Source organism: Coffea arabica, chromosome 5c (genome assembly GCF_036785885.1).
Source record: "Coffea arabica cultivar ET-39 chromosome 5c, Coffea Arabica ET-39 HiFi, whole genome shotgun sequence".
Classification (NCBI taxonomy): domain Eukaryota; kingdom Viridiplantae; phylum Streptophyta; class Magnoliopsida; order Gentianales; family Rubiaceae; genus Coffea; species Coffea arabica.
In genome coordinates, this window is record NC_092319.1 from 5,210,897 (window position 1) to 5,228,081 (window position 17,185).

The 17,185-nt window shown below is 36.8% G+C and overlaps 2 protein-coding genes and 1 long non-coding RNA gene across 3 annotated transcripts; 1 reads left to right on the forward strand and 2 right to left on the reverse strand.

The window, feature by feature from the left end:
* Nucleotides 1-299: 299 nt before the first annotated feature.
* LOC113691125 (AP-1 complex subunit sigma-1) lies at nt 300-4,173 on the forward strand. Its single transcript, XM_027209335.2, has 7 exons — nt 300-457; nt 1,102-1,188; nt 1,576-1,667; nt 1,822-1,930; nt 2,821-2,856; nt 3,830-3,916; nt 3,995-4,173. Exons 1-7 carry the CDS (start codon nt 455-457, stop codon nt 4,064-4,066), a joined length of 486 nt encoding a protein of 161 aa, XP_027065136.1. The 5' UTR covers nt 300-454; the 3' UTR covers nt 4,067-4,173.
* A 3,086-nt stretch (nt 4,174-7,259) lies between these two features.
* Nucleotides 7,260-7,930, reverse strand: LOC140007630 (uncharacterized). Its single transcript, XR_011814946.1, has 3 exons — nt 7,841-7,930; nt 7,634-7,746; nt 7,260-7,397 (listed from the first exon to the last, which is right to left on the reverse strand). It is a non-coding gene; the product is annotated as an uncharacterized lncRNA (long non-coding RNA).
* A 36-nt stretch (nt 7,931-7,966) lies between these two features.
* On the reverse strand, nt 7,967-16,681 carry LOC113690477 (uncharacterized). The gene is made up of 10 exons (XM_027208394.2): nt 16,519-16,681; nt 16,269-16,373; nt 14,260-14,321; nt 14,076-14,159; nt 13,903-13,934; nt 13,643-13,724; nt 13,119-13,347; nt 9,642-9,869; nt 9,226-9,518; nt 7,967-8,511 (listed from the first exon to the last, which is right to left on the reverse strand). The coding sequence occupies exons 1-10, from the start codon at nt 16,540-16,542 to the stop codon at nt 8,151-8,153; spliced, it is 1,500 nt and encodes a 499-aa protein (XP_027064195.1). The 5' UTR covers nt 16,543-16,681; the 3' UTR covers nt 7,967-8,150.
* Nucleotides 16,682-17,185: the final 504 nt, after the last annotated feature.

The window sequence follows — 17,185 nt, forward strand, 5'->3', positions numbered from 1 at the left end:
CCTAATAATAAATAGTAAATTTTACTATTTTTCTTTAATGTATTTGTTGGTATTAAATTAATTAAATAATTTAGTAAATGAGCGGCAATGATGGAATCATATTTTTCTCTCTCTCCTAATATCACTTTTTAATTATTGATTGGATCTAAATATTTTATGATAATTAATTTCAAGAGAAATTAGTGTAATTCTCGAAACCTGAAGGTAGGCTACTAATATAGTCAGAAACTTCAAGGGTGGTTTCTAAAACAACACAAGAGCCTTTTTTTGGCCTTTTTGTGAAAAGTCAGTTGGGGTGCAAATACGAACGGATTGTGAAAGAACCCGAGATAATCCGACATCTCAAAACGTTCACGTTTCTAAGCTCCATTCTCAAGACTGAGACGAGCTCAAATCGATTGGCGGCGGTCGTCGATCAATCACCGGAATACCCAGCCCCAAAATCGACACCATTATGGTAACTATTCCAAGTGCGAATTCCCTCCCTCAGTTGCATAAAAAAGAAAAAAAGAACCCTTGATTTTCATGAGCTAATAAACCGTTAATTTTATTTTTATCTTTTTCATTTAATTTGATTGATTTCTTTTTACCCTTTGCCTAACATTTTATGATTAACTCTTGTTGATTGTGGATCTGAAACTTCAGTAATGTGTAATTATTTGAACCGATGGTTGCTTGAATTGTCATAAAATAATGCATTTTTATTGTTGTAATCAAAATCTGATTGATTTTTGCATCTGGAAATTTGTCTTTTACTTATATGAATCAATTTCTGATCTTGGTTGGCTAAATTTAATTGGGATTTTTAATTTGTTTGGTTTAGTCTGCATATTGTTTTTATTTTTGCTATTGCTATTTTTGATTTCTTAGTTTCTGACGATGAAAGTTGAGTTTGAGTTTAATGCACCGATTATCTTGGCTTTTAACCCTTTCAGTTGCTATGTTGTTATTTGGTCTGCTGATTTGTTTAAGAATTAACAATACTGTGGCTTGTTTATTCTTTCCATTTGAAAAATCCTTATAGCTGTATAATTTACCCCTTTGGATTGTGGACATTTATCTGATCGAAGCTTGCATTGATCATAGCTTCTCCTTTTCTAGATTCACTTTGTGCTTCTAATTAGCCGGCAAGGTAAAGTCAGGTTGACAAAGTGGTATTCACCTTATTCCCAGAAGGAAAGGACCAAGGTACTTCTTTTTAACTTATTTTAGTCTAAGGAAACTAAAATATCTTAAAGAAATAGGCGCCTTGTTTTCCGCCAATATTCACCTTTCTCTTTTTAGCTTTATCTGGAGTTGAGGTGAAGAATCTTGGCTGTTTTTCATCATATGATTTTCTTTTTTTTTTTGGGGGGGAGGGGGAGGAGGGGAGATTGGATAATGAGCTCCAAGTTGGTAAAAAAGATTGTTATGGCAAAGGTGAATGAAAGATGTCTAAGCTTGTTGTGATATGAGACACTGCATATATATTAATAGTAGCCTTATATGCAAATCGCAGCTTGCGTATTGTAAGAATGCTATATGCATTTGGAAATCAACTGAAGAACTGTATTTGAGTTTGCATAAATTTTGTAGGTAATCCGAGAGCTCAGTGGCTTAATTCTCACTCGAGGCCCAAAGCTTTGCAACTTTGTGGAGTGGAGAGGTTACAAGGTTGTTTATAAAAGGTATTGTACAGTCGTCCATTTACTTTTAAGACTTTTAATTGGCGACCTCAATGCATATAGGTAGACTTTTTCTTGCGTTCTGTTGCCTCCTTCTCCTGTCTAATATTTTTTACATAATTAACTTTTTTTTGCTTTTATTTTTTTAATTTGGCAGATATGCCAGCCTCTACTTCTGCATGTGCATTGACGAGGACGACAATGAACTGGAGGTCCTTGAAATTATTCACCATTTTGTTGAGATTCTAGATCGTTATTTTGGAAGTGTAAGCCTGCTGAACTTTAGAGTAGTCCATATAAATGGTCTAACTACATTTGAACCTGAGATTTGCCCAAACTACCGTAACAGCTGCCATCTGGAAATTAATTTGTCCACTTTGACTCATGAGTGGACTGAAAAAAACACCTTCTAGTCTAGTCTCAAAGCATTTCATATTGTCTCGTATAAATTAATATTGATTTTCTGAAAACACTATTCACTGTTTAAATTAGCAATATTGGGTAGTAGAAAATTGAAATAGAAATCCAAAATAAGAAGCAAAAAGAAAAAGCAATCATTTCTCTCCGTGACTAATAATTTTTTTGATCCACTTATGAACCCTGAATGGAGCACTCTGTCCAGACCATGAAAACCATTTATGGGAGTCAAACCACCACACACACATATGCTTACCCGCCCCTCTTTCTCCCTCACCTCGTATGACCAGCAGCCACCACCCATGAACATTGATTTACTTAAATAAAACACAGGAATAGTGTCCATACAGTTGCCACTGATATGAGAGAGAGAGAGAGAGAGACCAGGACCGGGTATAGAGAAAGGATGTGTTATGATTGGGAAAAGCTGGGGTCTGGGCAATTGCTTCCTCAGCCTTTTTCTTTCTTTTCTTGTTTTTTGTGTTCTCTTTCCGATTTTCTCATCAATTCTTTTCATTGGTAGTTGCCAGTCAATTTCCACAACTTGTCGACACCATTTTAGAACTGTTAGTATCTCTTTTACCAATGGGATGTTGTTGTAAGTTGGCTTGTTGTGAGCTTGGTTAAATGTTATTAACCATAGAGTAATGATTGTTATCACTTATAAGGCTGAAAAAGATTGATAGTGATTGTGAGTACTGATTTGTATTGATGTGGTGGTATCTTTCTTTTTGGATAGGTTTGTGAGCTTGATCTGATCTTCAATTTCCACAAGGTATGATATTGTTATTAGTAGCTCAAAACTGAGAGTGCTACATTTTTGTTAAATTCCTTAGACCCTTCTGAAAAGCTTTGAGATGCATCATTTACAAGAAAATAGTTACCATGCTATGAGGTTTGTTAAATTGTTGATGTAGATGGAAGTACATACTTTTCGAAGTCTTCTTTGGGGATTATTCGGTGGTAGCAAAGGAAGGTTATAGTTTCATGGAACTAGTACCATCACTGAGGGCTAATGATTAGATCCACTTGGTGTTTATTTAACTTTTTACATGGGTACTTTTCAAATGGCTGAACGTTGTCCAAGGAGTTGATCCGCTACTAGCTTCGCTTAGAAGTTTCACCTTTGAAATCAGTTTAGTTGGACAAGGGAAGTCATATGACCATTCTATATAAATTGCTGTTTTAGTTCCATATGTCATGGGTCTCTGCTTCAATTTGTTCTGATACATCTCTATCTACGTATTTTCATATACATTGTGTCATCTTATTATGTGAGGCTTGGATGTGACAAGTGGACTGCTTTAGTTATTTGTGCGAGTCTTCCTATTTGCTGTCCATTTCATCTGCATAAAAGAGCACTCTCAATACAATAGGCTTCTGCTCCTTCGTCTTAGTTACTGAAGATCAAAATGTGCAATGTATTTTTTGCATTTGATGGTGTTTGGTGTTTAATTGAATTTTATTATGGTCCTTGTCCCTGAACTTGGGATTTATCCACCATGGAGGTTAGATGTCGATTTTGGTGTTTTAAGGTTATTGGATAGGTCTGAAGAAACTCCGTGTTTTGGCCTTGAAATACTCTGAAGAACTTGTATTTAGTTGTCTGACTGTTTAGCGACCTGATGCTGACATCTATGTTGACTTTTCGAAACAAACTCAACTCTGCAAAATCCTGGTTAATGCCAGCAACTCCGCATGATTTGTGTGTTTCCTGAATTCATAATTTCCTATCAAACAACTGGCAGGCTTATTACATATTGGATGAACTTTTGATTGCTGGTGAACCTCAAGAATCTAGCAAGAAAACCGTGGCCCGTCTTATTGCTGCACAGGTATGGTACTTCAAAGTTTTTGGTTCATTATTTCCTTGGCAGGTCTAAGAGGAATTTCTAACTCATGATAACTTGCAGGATGCTTTAGTTGAGGCTGCCAAAGAGCAGGCAAGTTCTTTGAGTACTATTATTGCGCAGGCAACCAAATGAGAGGCTCATAGAATTTTGGTGTTTGAAACTTTTTAACATTTTGTTTTGTAAGAACTCCTGTACCAAACATATAAATATATATATTTTTTGTATCGTTGGAAATCTTACATCATTTCTCATTCCATTGCAACTTTGTGACGTTCTAATTGTAATTATCTGTTCTGTACAATGACTGATGATTTGTCCTTGTAGTTCAGGCTTTTGCAATTATGTTATGCCCGCTATAAGTTGATTTTAAGGCATGTTACTCGTGAGTAGTTTGATCATTCCAAGATTATTATGGTTACTAAGAGCTCGTCACTTTTAACTAGTGCACCCCTGCGGTGGTTTCCCTCTAACCCTTCGACAATCTAGTTGGGTCTTCCGATGCCTTTAGAGTTGGATAATATAGGTATTAGGTAGAGTAGTATAGATATTGTTGTTTGTCAAGAAAAATTTATTAGAGCAATGTGAAAACTCTAGTGGTGCCCAGCTGCAATCTTGATTACAGACAGCGGTTCATCTAGTCTAGCACGGGTAAAACAAACCATGCCTTTAGCCTTGCCCTCAAGCCTATGCACCTAAAAATGTATCCCATCCTCTAGTGAAAGCAAAACCTTGGCGGCTCTTCATGTCACAGTAGAAGAATTCCCCTGACCTCACTGAGCTATCAAAGAAGACCAATTATATATGATCTTCACCAGCAATGTTCTCATTTTCCAGTAAATCACACAAAAGATGAAGAAATTGCATCAATGCATATTTCTTAGGGAAGGATAGACGGTTAAGTTTTCCAAAATCACTAATAGTTAGCTCATTTTGGAAATGTTTCTTATAGAGAAATATGCCTAACAATGATTTCCAACATCACTGGAAGTTACATCAATGCATATTTCTTAGGGATGATTAGACAGTTAAGTTTTCCAACATCACTAGTAGTTAGCTCATTTTGGAAATGTTTACCAACATCACTAGTAGTTAATTAGATTTGGAATTTTGGCTCCTCCTTGGTGATGTTTGTCCATGGAGAGTTTCCATAGGAGTATCTACTATGAAGTTTAATGGCTGCCGTATCATGTGCAATTGCAGGTTCCATCTCACTTTTAAAGGGTCAAGGGCATATAGCTGTGATCCCCCGTTTCCATTTCATTGAACAACAACTTCTTTGATCTCATGCTTGCAGCATCAGCATTTAGCTTTTGGCACATATTTCGGATCACATAGCTAGTACTGTTTGAACCAGAAATTTCGTGATGGAGATTTTCTGTAGAAACAGAAATCGCATTTTGCTTATGGTAAATTTGAAAGGGAAACAAGTCATAAAAGGGTAGCCAAAAGAATTTGCACAAATCAGCATCCAACAAATTTGGGCGGATAAAAGAGACCGATGAAACGATTAAAATTTTTTTTTTTGTTGAAGTACTAAAATGATCGACGAATTTGAAAGGTGAAAAAGAAATCAAGATCAATGCCAACCAAGATCAAACTAAAATGCCAGTCTTGATCATGACTATACGAATGTACAGCCGTTATGTAGCACTTTTCATAGGCATTTGATGAGCTTACTGAGAATAGTAATTCAACTTTAAAGCCAAGGAGGAGCCATGGAGACGTGGCACTTAGTCTCGCAAGTTTTAAAGCCATGGAGGAGCCAAAACTTAGTCTCGCAAGTTTTGAGACGTGGACGAAATTTAAAGCCATGGAGACGTGGCACTTAGTCTCGCAAGTTTTAAAGGTGTCCCCCGTCGAACATGGGACTTAGCCTTGCATAGTATTTAGTTTCTTGCACTGCCTTACATAGTTAGAACCATAACCCGCTGGCTCACGCAGACCCCAAGCAAGGTTTGCTTTGATACCAACTCTGATATTTTGCCTTCATAGTTTATGAAATTCCAACATCATTCGTAATTCAACTTTAAAGCCAACCTAAATCATACATGCCATATAAAGGGTTTTTCAGATTCCCAGAATGATTAAATTACAAAGATGGGGACTTGATACCTCACCTCAAAATGATTACATCAAATAACTTGAAAAGTAAAGCATTTAAGCCTTTTTAACCTAGCTAGACCATTTGCTAATGTAGTTGAATGATCATAGTAATTGGATCACAATGAAACACAACCTTCAATGGCAAGAAAATCAGGTCATTCGTTTGATTCCCCAAAAACATGTTTATATGAGAAATTCTCGCCATGAGTTTTCATATCTGAAGAACGTTACATAGCCTTCTTGTATACATGGATTAACTATTCACCGGCACTCTGCAACAAGTACTTCAGATACTCTAAAAAAATATTTCACACAGAAAAATATAAAACTTTTCACATTTAATTGTCGTTAAGTCCACTTCAAGCATTTCGTGTCTTTTTTCCCCCTAATACGGGAAGGGTGGAATTTAAGAAGTGGGAAAGGGAAAGGGGGATTTGAGGACCTCTAATTTCTAGAATTTTGCGTCTTTGAATGTTAAATGCTTTAAAATCAATTGAAAACATTTAAAGAAAACTGTTAAAATGAAATCTTTGAAATGAACCTTCAGTGGTTTTTGCTTCATCTTTTGCATCCCAGAGACGAGTATTTTCCTGCTTAATTCACTCGTATGCTTTCCCACGTTGGCTGCTAGCTTTTATATCATTTATACGTACCTAGATCCTAAGAGTGTGAATATTTTTCTATTTTCACTTTTGCAGATTGAGGTTGACAACCATTCAGAAACTGTATGACATCAAGTCCTGTAATTTCGCGAAGTAAGAGTGCCAGCCCAGTTGTTTATGTAGCCGATTGAATTGCAGAGTAATTTAGCCAACGGAGCAGTTGGAGAAACCGATATCCTCAGTGTTGCTTTAATTGTTTTTGGCTTTGCTTTAATTTCCTTTGCTTCCACTTTTCCCTTTATAAATTTCAGTGAGGCTAAGACTTTTTTTTTCTTAATGCATATCCATTTTGACGTTATGGTTTAATAGTTGCCAACAGCAGAGGTCATTGCATTATAACGTTTAATGTCCAGCAGGAAATCACAAAGGACAGAAGGACAAAGGTATTCCCTAATACCCAGCTCTAATGATCCTGCTCTTCTATGTGTGGCATTATGAGAAGAAATGAATTTTTTTTTTCGTCGGACACAATAGATTCTAAGTGAGATCTACTCCTACTCTATACTAAAGGGAGGGAGGACCCAAGGGGATCAAGTGGACTGAACCATCACCGATCCAGACGAATGTATAATTTTTTCAGTAGAGCCTTTGGTGACCAACTACTCTTAAGAAAGAAATGAAATATGTTTCTGTATTTTCAATTGCCTTTCCTTTCCAAACTTTGAGCTGCAATCATCTCGACCAGATCGGTGATAAAGCTGAATAGTCAAGAACCAAAACGATCACAAGTTCTAGATATCAACAGAAACCTTTCAGGTAGCAGAAATCTTCACAAAGTGTGTTTTGTAATTAGATTATTTGGGATAATATTTTGAAAAAAAAAAAAACTATATCACTTTTTTACTATGAGATAGAAAAGGGGTTGAAAAACATGTTGATAGTGCAAGCAAATAAAATTTTGCAAATAAGTAACCATCCAAACAAAATTAACTACCGGAAACGGGATTAGGCAGTCACTGAAGAATTATCCTCAGAGAAAAGCAATTAAGCACTTCCGGCAAAAAGGCCAGCTTTCCATTGGGGCCTGGACTGCCATCCAAAAGACAACTAGAGAGAAATGCCACAGCATTAAAGGAAAAGGGTGTAATCTGAAATTTGAAAATTGTTAGTATTCAAGTAAATTCACTAAATTACAACTCACGGTGTCATGCAACAGGGAAGAAAAAGCCTCTTTTGATTTTGGTTTTTGTATGCCATTGTAAGGAACATAAGCAGTCAACAGCTACACTCTACATAGTAATGGATCAACATGAAAATCTGTCCTACATTGTACCAAGAAAATGGAACCTGATATCAACATTAAATAAGAATCCGGTATGCTTTCCAAAAATTTAGCACCATACACAAGAACGTAATAAAATTTTTAAAAAATAATAATAAGAAAGAAAGAAAGAAAGAAGAAGCTTCTTTCTTTATGTTCATGACTCGGACCTTTTAGGATGGAATTGATCCTACGGCTGATGAGAAGAGTTCACTCCTTGGTCATGTTCAGTATCTACAGGCAAACTGACTACAGGTATATCAAGGCTGCTCCTTTCGGTCTCAAGTGCAACCTCTCTCACGTCAGCTATTCGTGCCTCTGTTGTTTGAATGTCATTCCATTCTCCGTCTCCACTTGGCTCCATGTTGGCCGGGTCCACCGCAAGATGAACTATACTTTCTCTGTTCATAGGAATAGCCCTAGAAACACTTAGACATGCTTTATCGACATTCTCCTCTGATGGATCCACATGCTTGGTCAGAGGAACGTTACTACTATCAGAACATGACTCGGATTTCTCCTCAAATACTTGTTTGGTGTCAACCTGCTGCCTGTAGACAGATAAGGATTTCGATTTATCAAGAACCTGAAATGTACAATTGCCATTTGGAACAAGGATCTTTATCCACCCCAAAAAAAGGTGGGGACAGAAACAGCAAAAATAAGTGCAAGCCCAATTATCACATGAAAGTAGGTCCAAACATATGGGAGAAACATGTTTTACACCAGGAAAGGAAAGACCTTTACTAAGTATATTTTACTCTGATAATTGCTAGCTCTGAGTGATCATATCTTCATTTAGACCGTCTCCTGTTCCAGGATTTTTGCTAATGGAGGAAGCTTGATATTTCCATTCCATCCAATGGAGAAAGCTTGGAATTTAAGGACCTCACAAGGTTTAGATGTTGTCTTCTCAAATGTTTGGTTCCATTTAAGGTTGAAATATTAAAGAGTTGCATCCATATTGAGTTACTTATTTTGTATGAACTTGTGTTTCTTGTCCTGTACACCTCATCAATTCATCTGAAACTGCTCCTTACCCCCATCACACAATTTCTTACAGTTTTCTTTTATTTAATCACTAAATGAACACCTTTCTTCAATCCTATCCTCTTCCCAATGCACCTCTTTTTCTTGCCTTAATTACTCTAATCAAAAGTAGGTCTGAACTGTGACCGACTCCAAAAATTAGGAAAATGAAGGCCAACAAACTCAATACAGAATAAGCAAGCCATGCATCTACACATGATTCATTAAGGACCAACCTTTTTAGTTGTTCTTGTAATGCACTTATATATGCCAGCAATTCTTGTTTCTCTTTAATGGCTGCAGCCTCTTTTTCTGCTGCAGCTTTTATTCTAGCTTCTGCCTCAGCCTCTGCAACTCTAGCCTTTTCCTCAGCCCTGACAACAGCTCCCTCCAATATTACAACCCGTTCTCTTGCTTTCGCAAGCTCAGTACGCCATAAATGTGCTTCTTGCATGGCAGAGTCTCTTTGCTTTATAAGCTGATCTCTATCTTTGCTGAGCACCACAACCCTGTCTTCTGACTCCCTTAGCTACATATTCAACAGCACGTCAACTAAATATAGATAAATACATACTAAAATTCCAAAAGCCTTCAAGGCAGCTGACTAATACGATAAGATCTGAAAAATTGGTAGGATTAAAAAAAGGCACACCTTCAACATGGATGACTCTAGCTGTTTCCCATAGTCTTTGGCCAAACGCTCAACCTCTGCACATGCAATTTTTCTTTGTTCATCCATCATGTGAGCTGCAGATGCTGCTGCTTCAGCAGCCTCAGCAGTTTCAGAAAGTTTTTCTGCTAATTCTTTAATTGTTGAATCCCTAGCACGAAGTTCTCGAGCCAAATTTTGCAGCTCTTCATCCTTCACTCTTAATGTTTCCTACAACATGAATTTAGCATATTAACCACTAGCCACAGACCATCCAAACAGCATATATATATATAGATAGCAAGAGAGAGATGCATTTCAGTCCCATACAAGCCTAAGCATCACAAGAAAACTAACAAATTGGCCGGTTAGGCCAAAAATGCTCAGTTGTTTCTCTTAAGCATGGACGGCTGAAAAGGATGTTGACGCTGCCAGAGCAAATTTAAATTAATTGAAAAGCTTACCTTTGATAGTAATTCGACACTCTTTGACTTTAATTAACTGTTTTCAGGATACACCACCCATTACAGTTTACTGTCCCAGCCCTACCCAATCCTTAACCAACCTTCCCTTCCCAGTTTGAACCATCTAATCTCTGCTGCCACCTCTCAGCTAGAACCATTTAAAACCTGCCAAATTCTACCTTCAAAATGTGAGAACAGCCACTGCACCATACACCTTTCACTTTCTCTCTTCTCACCCCATGCCACCACCGGATACGCCCAACGCACTGGTCTCTCTCTCTCTCTCTCCCCTTTTTCTGCAACCATCACTTCAAGGCCACCCCAACCATTCCAACCACAAAGCAAGCATTAGTCTCCTCTTTCTGCAACCATCTCTATCTCTCTCTGTCTCTGCGTCTCTCCCCTTTCCCTTTTTCTGCAACCATCACTTTTAAGGGTGCCCCAACCATTCCACCCAAAAAAAAAAAAGAAGCATCAGTCTCTTCTTTTGCAACCCCCTTCCTTCTCCCTCCCCAATCTCTACTTCTTTTTTAGTTCCATGAACGGAAATTAAGTTTGAAAGAAAGAATCTTCATGTGACATTTTCGGGTAGAGAAAGAAAATGTGTGTGTGTGTGTGTGAGAGAGAGAGAGAGAGAGAGAGAGAGAGAGACGTGTGGGTTGTCTGGAAGGGATTTTTAAAAGAAAATGAGACGAAGAAACAGGAGACAAATGAGGAACAAAACTTTGCTGTGGGACCCAGAGATAGATATTTGGAGAGAGGCAATTAAAGTGTTCATATTCGAAGAGTAAGCACACCAATTACCACAAAACTGCTTTTGTCATCAAAAGAGTTGCTTTGCAATTTTCTCCAAGGAAAAACAGAGGGAGTGAGAATTTAAAATTACTACTAACTTTTGAGGATCAAGCGTTGCTTTAGCACTTCAGAACATTCTACCCGACATGAATATGAAAAACCAAATAATTTGCTTAGCATTGTTCATCAAACAGTAATGAATGCTTTTCCTTACAGTAGGATTTCAAAATTGTTACTAGTGCACCAAAGGCTTAAATGTACCTAAACAGGAAGCTTTTAGTTGCATTAAGTTTGCTTATACAAGAAACGATGTAATGCAATATTTCTATCGTAGCTCGTAGCACCATCTTTATTTCTGATGTGTAAAAGAATTTCTGCAACATTATACAAGAGGCATGGGCGCAGAAAAATGTACAAAAAATGCCAGTAAATTCATAGATAGGTGGTCACAACGACAAAGTATGCTAACATTTGTAAAACAACTTCAATAAGCTAAAAACCAATTAGCAATTAGCAATTGGATTAGCAATTGGCAAAATGGCTCAAGATTGCACTAATTTATTTTCAGATCCCTCTAATTTGATTAAACACTCTCCCTTAACACCTGTGTCACACACGACTCATGATTAACAAGAGCCCATAAAAACTTAGATTGACTAGGAATGAACTCAGTCTCATTTGAAACTGTGAACTGGCTCGAATGGAATAAAAACACTGAACCCAACTCCATTACCACGTTAAGATGCCTACGTGTCAACCTGAAAACCAACTCCCAATTAGACTACGGATATGTGATAGGCGCAGATACATGCTCAATTAGGTAATCTATAATGCAAGCCCTATATATGCTACAAAAACCCAACCCAGACCTTTACAAGATTTGGTTTACCAGACTCCCTCCCACTTAATACTCCGAGTTCTTTATTAGTAGGGTAACCTACTAATAAAAAGGGGCCAAAAAAAAACCCCTGCAGTGAACTTGATAATTTAATACACAAAGTGGTCACCTAAACAATCGACTCAAAAGATCTAATCAACAAACTTCTCAGTAAAACAACTCAGTAGAACAACGTTGTAGTCACTAACATCAAACTAATATATATGCACACAAACTCGAACAGATAAACAGAAATTTTGCATCCATCTCTTCCACTTCGCCCATTGAACTATTTACAAAAGAAATTGAAAAAAAAATAAATGTGCTATATTCAAGAAAAAAAGATAAATACATGATGACAACAGCACTTTTCCTATATGACCAAAAATAGATTTAAAGTAGAAACAATATAAAGAAATCGAAAACTTCGAATTTTCTTTAAAAGACAACAAATAGCTGTATTTTCAGTCTAAAAAGTTTTCTATAGAAACATTATATGGAGTTAGTTTAACTACATATATGACCAGGTGCACAACTTCGTAAGGGACCCCAAACCCAAAGGGGTAACGAGCTGGGTGGCATTGTTTCACCCTAATCCTGTCACAAAACTGTAATAGAGTTAATCCTGGAAATCCTGGAATGGAGTTAATCCTGGAAATCCTGTGTGGTACAAGGTGTCCTAAGGAACAATACTCTTCTGAAATTTGCCCAAGATAACATTACTTTCTTGGGAAATCGACATGGAGTTTTGTCTCTTAACAATCCCTATATGATTCCACAGAAAGCTTACAAGCTCTCCTTGATAAAGGGCACCAATGAAAGAACCATCCAGGCACTTAGAGTGGAGCAGAATCTAGCTTTAACTCATTGGCAGTCAAGCTGATTAATGGTCCAAAAAATTCACAAAAATTACGGTAAAGTGCAGAGCACTTGAGATTTTTAAGATTAAGGAGTTCTGGCATTTTGATAAACTCAGATCCTAAAGTGCAAGTTCTTGCCATTACCAAGACAGAGATATCCAATCTCAAATATAAATAAAGCACTAAGTTTTTCTTTTTCTTTTTTTTTTTGGGCGCAAATAGGCACTAAGTAATTAAACAGAAGAAACTTTAACATGAAATCAAGCAGCATTATGGTAACAGCCAAGCGTATGAAAAATACTTTTTAACAAATTAAGCACAGTAATGAAGCAAAAATTCCTATTTAACAAACAAAGTATCTGTAATTATGAAATTATCACAAGACGAGGCAACAAAGGGGACCAAGTTTACCAATTCTCTGTACCTGCCACCACTACTGCTTGCAATACAATTATAAAAGCACAATGATAGGTACCAAACTCACCTTCATAATTGATAGGTCATCCATGGGACCATCAGCGGTCCTATTTAACATGTTTCCTAATGCATTTCTCACGGTAATCTGCATTGCTGCTTCAATTTCCTTAGATGCCTCTATAGCTGTTGAATTAGCAGCAGCAACCACTGTGGCAACTGTCCCTAATTTTGTCGATCCATTCCCACTCAAGGAATTCACAGCCTCTTTATGAGCTTTTAAAACAAGTTGTGTGGCACTGGTTTTAATATGAGGCCAAAAAAGGGCAAAAAAGGAAAGTTAACACAATCTTTGATATAAGATTTATAGCAAAAGGTAACGACCACATGCAACTGCAAGATACAGGTAGAGCCATCTAAGGATCCCCTTCTGTCATAAGAATAACATGGATGAAACCCAAAAGTAAAAAGTATTGAATTATGAAATTTGAGTTCATGACAAAGCATGAAACTTATATTGAAAATTCTAACACATGGAATATCCGCTATTATACGTACTCATAGGGGTGATTTTTCAAAGAGCTGATAACTCACTGTAAAGTAGATACCCAAGCTCTAGCAGCACCAGGAGTTTCTGCGCACAGGAAGTAGTCCTTTTTCTGTGGTGTCCCAATATCTAAGGAGAACAGTTAAGCATCAAACAAGCAAAAAAAAAAAAACAACACAAGTCGTTTGGAGAGTAACAATCTCCATGCTCCCCCTTCCCAACCATCTTACTTACTCTGTTAGAAAAGATAAGCAAGATTAAAAAAGTAGAAGAAGAAGAAGAAGTTTAGATCAGTAAAGATGGATACAGAAACAGCAGCCATCATACTTTGGTAGCCCACTGAGTCAGAGGAACAAGATAAGACACAATAGATAGCATTAGCTTAAAACCAAAACAAAAGACTAACATACTTGAGAACCTGAAAAAGACAGTAAATTTAGTTCACCAAATTCAACTGAAAAGTAGCAACAATAATCTTACTGGAAGTTTACAGGAGATATTGTTATTGTGCTATTTGCATCAAACACAATGGTCCCCTTGACAGCAGGCTCGTTTCTCCTGGTCCTGAAGACTCAAAAAGCAACACAAGGAAATAGCTGCACTATAATAACAAATATAAATAACAAAAACAAGAGGACCAAAAAACTAGCTGGTAATATCTTACTTGTACTCCATTTTTCCAGTAGTTGGGTCCAAGATCACCCATCTCTCATTCCATTTTCTCAGCTATTGAGACAGACAAGAAATCCACATTAGCTATTGGGTGAATCCAAAATAACACGGATCATATACATACCCACAGTTACACACAGCCACCACCAAATCTATACTAGGGACCTACTGGTCACTTTGCATGTCAAATTCTTTTTTTTTTTTGGGGGGGTGTTGTGGAGGGAAGAGAGGGGCGGGGGGGAGAGGACAGTGTCATTTCAATTTGTGTCTGACAGGTTTTGTTTTCTCTCAGTGTTCTAAGCCCCAAGGAGTGAAATCTGGCAAATAGTTAAACTCCGCCAAGAAAACAGAAAAAGAAAATCTACATAGCAGACCTACATATGAACAGCAAAGAAGAATCATTGACCATCTCATGTAACAAAGTGTACTTCCTTCTTAAGACCATTACTGACACAGAAATAATCCAATAAAAGGATTTTGTCAATTTGTAGAATTTTAAAATCACATACTTCATCGTAATTAAAAAGAAAAAATGAAAAATCTCAGGTATGGCTCCTAAAAGAATGGATGTTGATATGAGACATCTAAAATGCTTCAGTTACATGGGAAAAAAATTTCAGAAATCTGTGAATGAAAAAAATCTTTCTCCAAGAGCAATAAAATAGTTAGCCATCATATTCATGCTAAGTCAAAGCTTCAATCAGAAGTAATTTTATCAATATAAAGAACACTAATACCATGGGAAGCATCAATTCAAAACTCACACACTCCCAAAAGTCCGCTCTACATCCCAGAGTACACAGCTTAAACACCTTCTCTTCCTTAGTCTATTGATTTCTAAAGCCCCTGCACTAATCTGTTTCTTGAGACACTGACAAATTGCAGTTCGCATGTCAATATGAACAAACATCTTTAATTTCTCCAGAGAAATATCATGGAAGTGCATAAACTGCTATATTCACTTTCAAGTGAAAATCCTTAAATTACTAGGTGCCCTGATAAATTCTGACCAAAAGTTCAGTAATTCTTAAAGCCAAGTTCCCCCTTCATCATTCTGCATAAAATGGCTTTGAATGGAGTAAGTTGCATTTATCCTCAACACTCTACTTAAGAATCTTTTCAAAATTGTTAATCCTCTTCAGTCACAGCTCGAGTCAAAAACAACTGAAAAACCAGATACATGAACTCTCAGGCAAGCTAAAGGAACCTTGAATTGTGAAATTTTATCTGTTCAATTCAGATAAAGACTACCTACCAATAAACCTGTCTTTTTTCGGTTCCTCCATAACTGGTGGTTGTCATATAGTCCAGTCTCTTTTCAATTCCTCCATAACTGGGGATCATCATATAGTTTCACAAGATGCACTCAAATTGGACTTCTTGTCCTTTTTAAAAAGCACATCTTGTGCCCAAAACATAAATAGATAAAATAAATAAAAGGACTCATTTCAAGTCACACGTCTTTGGTATCAGCTATGACATTTTCTAATCTTTGCCTACTGGAATGGACCCAGACGTATTAAATCTTTTACTCAAATCAGACATCCCACAACCCAAATAAGCAGAACTGAGTAAGCATAAGAACAAAATAAGAAATTAAGAGAGAAAACACCAATCTCATCAGACTAAATGATCATTCCTCCCCCATTTCAATACGCCGGACAACCTATCTTGTCATAGCAAAACAACGAATGATCAATAGAGCCCATAAGGGGTCTTAAAAACACCAATATTATAGATATTTAGTCTCTAGTTCAGCCCCGTGATTCCCATATAACAGCAGGAAGCGGAATTTCACTAGCCTTGCAAAATAACAAAGCTAGTACACACATATTAAACCCTACAAATTGGTCCTAATAAACCAAAGAATTACCTCACACCCTCAGACTAAGCCTAATCAGCTGCAGCTTAAGAAAAATCCAAAATAAACATGCAAAAACCAAAAACCGAAAGCTAAAGAAAAGCACAAAAAGACATCATTTCCCCTCTTTCCAATCTTACCGTCTCCGATCGTTTCAGCAGAGGACCTTGCAGTAAATTCCGACCAGAACCAGAAGCCAATTGCCGCTTGATTTTCTCCAAGCTCGTCCTCGTATCCCCATCGCCCTAACACAAAAATTTTCCAAAAATTAAAAAAGAATTAAATCACTATAATCAACACTATTCTTTTCCTCCCCCATTCACAGTACAATCATCCGCGATCAATACAGAAATACAGTGAAAAAAAAAGGAAGAAAGAAAGGGCACTTACCAGAGGAGCTCCATTGGTAGCCATCAATGATGAAGAGAAATCGATGGAAGAAATGGGAAAGTTTTTCTAAAGAAATTTAATTTAATTTAATTGGGGTTTTTACTATAAGGCGGAGAAGAGGATTTAGGAGAAAAAGAGTGAGGGGTTATGAGTTGTAGCATTTGGATTAGTTATTACTGGTGGTTAGGTTTGGTATTTATATGGATGGACTTATAGTTGTAAGGTACTCTGCTCTCACTTTCTACTGTTTCAACTAATTCTGCTTTTCCTTTTTTCTTTTTCTTTTCTTTTCCTTTTATTTAGTTGTTTCTTTTCTTCTTCTTTTTTTGGGCTTTTTTAGTTCTTTTGGTTAGGTATAAGAAGATTTCTATACACTTTGGATTGAAGCAAACTCAATGCGTGTGTATAGATTGAAAAGATTGATGTTAATGAATGAATAAGTTACAATCTGGTGCGAAAAGTTTTTTTTTTTTTAAGTTATGAATCATAAAAGGAATCGATTTGCCTTTATAAGGCTTGTTAACAGGGACATCAAGTGTGAGTCAAGGAGGCATTGATCTAACGGATGAAGATGTGATTCTAGGGATTAAAGGTTGTAGGTTCAAATTCTTCTATGATCACTTTTCCCCGCTTTTTAAATTTCATGCCTCTGTTAGAAAAATGTTTT

Coding starts and splice junctions, on each gene's coding strand:
- LOC113691125 (XM_027209335.2), top strand. Junction 1,189..1,575: donor CCCAGAAGGAAAGGACCAAG/GTACTTCTTTTT, acceptor TAAATTTTGTAG/GTAATCCGAGAGCTCAGTGG. Junction 2,857..3,829: donor TGATCTTCAATTTCCACAAG/GTATGATATTGT, acceptor AACAACTGGCAG/GCTTATTACATATTGGATGA.
- LOC113690477 (XM_027208394.2), bottom strand. CDS start 16,542: ATGGCTACCAATGGAGCTCCTCTG. Junction 16,374..16,518: donor CTACCAATGGAGCTCCTCTG/GTAAGTGCCCTT, acceptor TTTTTGTGTTAG/GGCGATGGGGATACGAGGAC. Junction 9,870..13,118: donor ATGACCTATCAATTATGAAG/GTGAGTTTGGTA, acceptor TTCATGTTGTAG/GAAACATTAAGAGTGAAGGA.